We start from the raw sequence: 4648 nt of genomic DNA, 5'->3' as shown, positions 1-4648 counted from the left end.
GCAGGGCGCTGGGCCGGGCCTCTGTGCTGCGTGGCTGAGAAGGACTCGCGCGCGTGCAGTGTGCGCACAGCTCGGAGTCCGCTTTGGACGGCCGCGGGCCCCGGGGTAGGGATAGCAAGGTCAGGTGTGCCAAGCTCTCGGCGCTTCCCAGGGCCGGGGGCCTCCGCAAAGCCGTGCCAAATCCGTGCGTGGCCGCCATTTGGCAGTGGGTGCCTGGGAAACAGTGCTGCGTCCCAGGACCAGTCTTTGAGCCGCGGGGAGTGTCTGGGATGGGCGACCCGGGGAGGCGTGCGCCTAGGGAGTGACCGTGAGATCCCGGTCGTCCTTCCCCGATGAGGATGGAGACATGGGCAATTCGTCGTCATCCTCGGAACCCTTGGCTGAGGAGAGCGACGCGCACTTGCAGCCTTGCGGTGCGCCCCCGCCGGCCCCTGCACTCCCGCCGCCGCCGCGGTGGTTGCTGCCTTTGCCCTCCTTCTTGTGCTTCACCCGGCGGTTCTGGAACCAGATCTTCACCTGCTTCTCGGACAGATTCAGGTAGGTCGCGATCTCGATGCGGCGCAGGCGGGACAGGTACATGTTTGAGGCGAACTCGCGCTCCAGCTCTAGCAGCTGCGCGCTGGTGAACGCCGTGCGCATCCTCTTGCTGCTGGGCAGCTGGTTCGAGCTGTTGTCTGGAGTGGGTAGGGGTGCAGACACAGAAGCGATCAGACCCTTCGCTGTGGGCCCGATCCTCCGGTAGGCGGCGGTCAGAATCCCGGGTCTCTGGTCTCTCACCCGCCTCTTTGCCCCGAACACAATGCACAGCGGCGTAACCGCGGGCGCCTCCCCGCCAAGCCTCGGGACCCAGGTACTCCCGGAGTCACGCGGCCCCCGCGCTCCCTTCTGGAGCGCCCTGAGCCCCGGCCCTCGTTTCGTCCTGGGAGCCCCCTCCAGGGCCTGGACCTTCACCCTCCCTCCCCGTGTCCTGTCCCGTCCCTCCAGCCGCACGCCACCCAGAGTGTCCACTCGGGGGCCCGAAATGGCCCTCATCGCCCGCAGAACGCCCAGGGTCCTCATCCCCCATGCCCGCCTAGTCAGCTTTCGTCTGCCCGGTCCCGTCCCTCCCCGGCCCCACCTCCCCACTCCCCGCCTTACCCAAGGAGATGCAGTGGAACTGCCTGGGGTCGGGCAGCGGATAGGAGGTCTGGTAGAGCGCGGCGGCGGCCGCGGCGGCCGCGGGGCCGTGAGCGACCCCGGGCGACACGGCCGAGTGCTGGCGGCCCAGGGGCGCGTGGCAGTATTGCGAGCCGAAGGACGGGAAGGACGCCTTGAGCAGAGGCAGCGCGGGCGGCCCTGGGGGCCCGTGCAGCTGCGAGGCGGTGACGCAGAGCGGGCACACGCACAGCAGCCCGGCCTTGCGCGCGTGGCAGGCGCCGGGCGAGAGGCCGTGCAGGGCGTGCGGCGGCGGCACCGCGTAGGGGAAGAGCGGCGGCGGGCTGCCCTCCGGCGCCTTCTTCTCGCCGGCCTCGCGCAGCACCAGCGAGTCCACGAGGAAGGAGCGCGGCATGGCCCCGGTGCGCGGTCGCCCCGCCGCCAGCCCGCTCCCGGCGCCCCGCGGACCTCGGGGCTCACCACGCACTTGCCCGGGCCGCGGCCGCGCGCAGCCGCCTCTTCCGGGGAGGCCGGAGGCGCCGCTGAAGCCGGGGCTGGAGGCGCCTCCGCTGCTGCCGCGGGCGCCGCCCAGAGAGCGCGGGGTGCTGGCCAGCACTAGTGGTGCTGAAAGGCGCCGGCGGCGCCGCTTAAATAGGACTATTGCCATGTGATGGGCTACGCCAGGAGCGGCCGGGGCCTCTCAATAGGGTTTTTGTGCCTTTTCTCTTGGCATTCACTCTGCACGCTTCCTCATTATTTCACTTGTTAACTAAATGAACTGCATAATGTACTCCATTCTTGTCAACCCCACCCAAGCCGTAACGGGCGCCCTCGCCCCCTCCTCTCCCCTTGGCGGGTTTATTTTCTCATTCTCCTGCGATTTAATATTCTTTTCTTTCTCTTTATTCCTTACTCCCCTTTGGCTTTGCATTGGCGATCGGCCCGTTTATCTTATTGATTTTGCACCCCCAGTGCCTCGCCTCCACAGATCCCCATGGGCGCACACCCCCATCTTCTCTGCGCACTCGGTCCCCGTCCCCCTCCTTCTCTCATTTCTCCCTCGCCCCCCAAGATCAGGCTGCCTCCACTTAGTCTCCTCAGCTCGGCGTTGTGCACGCCGCGAGCGTCCCCACAGCCGGCCTCCGATCTCCACCTGTGGAATCGCTCTCATCTTCCTGTGTCGGAAGCAGAAAGACCAGGGCTCCTGCAGGAGTGGCACCGCTGGGCAGAGAGGAGAAGGGCTCGGTGTTTCTCATCCAGCACTAGCCCCATCGCTGTCCCTGTTTTCTCTGAGTTCCTCAAATAGTCTTAACTTTGATGCTGCCTATAACGCCCAGTCTTTGTTCGGGAGATGCTAGTCAACGACGTGGCCGTGGATGTAAAAAGGAAGTCGCCCGCTGAGAATCGCGGACAGAGAGACAGGGAATGGGAGGCAAGACTGGCCGGCGAAGATGTATATCTCACTCACACCCCACCAGACGTGGAGAGCGTGGGCGCGCTCTCCGCCGACGCACACCCCAACAGACCCGCGGGCGCGCTCGGATATCACCGCCTTCCCGAAGTGCACCCTGGAGGAGCGGTGCGAGGGGCAGTTGTATTCCCAGCTTCTGCTGCCTTCGCCCACCCGGGCGGAGCTCCCCTCTCCCCAAGACCTGCTCCTGTCGTGTCACTCTCTTCTTTCTGGTCACACAATGGTTAAACAACTTCAAATGCCTGGCCTTGTGTACACAGCTTCAGCTTTTAAAATCGTCCTCTGGGCTCAAAGCTGCTTCGTGCAGGAGCTTTTTCCATACAATGGGAAATTAGCATAAACATTTTGAATGTACAGCCTGAGACTTTTCAAGGAAGACGTTTACTTTCGATTTTATTGGAACCAAGTCACTGCAGTCACCTGCTCTGAGCCCTGAAAGGAATTGTGAGAGATGGAGGGGGAAGCTTTCCGGCCGGGGGAATCAGTGCACAGGAATAAGATGGCCCCAAATCGAAGCATTTGCACAGCTTTTCATCATTGATGACATCTCTCTGCAATAACAACAGCAACAAATTATAGCTGATTAAAAAGCAAAGAGAATTTATGTCAGAGAAAATAACGGATTCCATAAAAGAGAGAGGGGCAGTGGGGAGAATAACCTGGATGGAGGGCCTGTCATCTAGCAGGGATCAATGCTTCCTTGATTGTTTTGCCCTGGGGGGCTGGGGGGGTCCACTGCTGCCCTCAACGCCAAGGTCTCCTCCCCAAGGCTCCCCGTTCTAAGTGGGTGTTTGCAAACAAGCCAGGGTGTATCAGTGTAGCCTAATGGCGGTTCTAATTGCTCTCTGGGAAAGGTGGGCTGGCCTGGACCCCGGAGACTGGGCCCAGAGCGGGACCAAGGCCGGGAGAGGGGCTCCCTGTTGGGCAGAGGCAGGTGGGAGAGGCGCAGGGTGCAGGCAGGACCCGCAGGGTGACAGAGGCGGCCGCAAAGGGTCAGTGCAGAGCTCTCCAGGGAGCCGAAGCCCGCAGCTGGGGCAGAAGGGGTTAAGAGTCCCTGAATTCGAGCAAAAAGGCCAAAGCTACTGGGAAAGAATATCTAGGGGGGAAAATAACCAGTTTTTTTTCCCTCCAGCCTCTGGACCTTATTGAATGTCATTGAAGAAAGTTTTGAATGCCAGATAAAGAGAGGCGAATTAAAGTGTGCGACAGCCGAGGATAAGCAAACACAAAGAGAACTCTGTCACACTTCGGGGCGAAATCCGTGGGCTTTTTACCAAGTCTCTTCGCTATGATTGAATTAAGTAATAGGAAAACATTTTCTTTCAGTTTAGAGCCATTAGACAAAAACTTCAAAGCGAATAACACTTTTTAATGTGCGGCCCACAATGGATTGGGTTTTGTGCTGAAATGTTTAAACGGTTTGTGTGCAACTCGGCGCGGGAGAGACCCGGGCCCAAGCAAAACAGCATCCCTGAGGGGGTTTCGGGGAAGCCTGGAAAGAGCGCACACTTCATCCTCAATCTCTTAAGTCGGGCGGCTTGTGGCCGGAAAGGGGGCTCCCTGCTCGGCGGTCCTGGGCCGCCGGCTGCGCCCCAGGAGTTGGATAATTTCAGGAAAAAAGTTCTGCGCCCGCCCCCGCCCCCAGAAGGCCAGCTCTGCGGGTCGGGCAGGAACCGAGGGGCTGGGTGCGGCCCGGAGAGGGTGCCTAGTGCCCTTCGGGCCCGAGGCCTCTGCCGCCGCCTGGCTTCTGGCCGCTGCCCTCGGAGCCGGGCTGGGGGTCGGGGGTCCCTCTTCCCCGGGTGCACGCGGGCGGCCGCGCGGCTTTCCAGTTCGCGGAGCCTCCCAGGGCTGGCTTCTGAGGGGTTAGAACTTTCCTCCCACGAGCAAAAGCCCCCAGGGCGGTGCAGGGCTGGGAGGGAGGCGGCAGGATTAGCCTGACCGCCCGGGACAGGTGCCCGGGGGAGCCCCTCGGCCTGGTGGGCCCTGTTCTGCCCCCGAGCTGGTTTTCAAGTGTCCGTCAGGGACAGTTCAACAGGGAATAAC

The 4648-nt window shown here is 62.1% G+C and overlaps 1 protein-coding gene across 1 annotated transcript; it reads right to left on the bottom strand.

Moving 5' to 3' along the window:
• Window positions 1-294: 294 nt before the first annotated feature.
• On the bottom strand, window positions 295-1549 carry GSX1 (GS homeobox 1). The gene is made up of 2 exons (XM_060080263.1): window positions 1138-1549; window positions 295-674 (listed from the first exon to the last, which is right to left on the bottom strand). Exons 1-2 carry the CDS (start codon window positions 1547-1549, stop codon window positions 295-297), a joined length of 792 nt encoding a protein of 263 aa, XP_059936246.1.
• Between the last annotated feature and the right edge of the window lie 3099 nt (window positions 1550-4648).

Source organism: Mesoplodon densirostris, chromosome 17 (genome assembly GCF_025265405.1).
Source record: "Mesoplodon densirostris isolate mMesDen1 chromosome 17, mMesDen1 primary haplotype, whole genome shotgun sequence".
In the NCBI taxonomy this organism is placed as follows: Eukaryota; Metazoa; Chordata; class Mammalia; order Artiodactyla; family Ziphiidae; genus Mesoplodon; species Mesoplodon densirostris.
The sequence above is the reverse complement of the archived record's forward strand: the minus strand, read 5'-3'. Positions and strand labels throughout refer to the sequence as shown.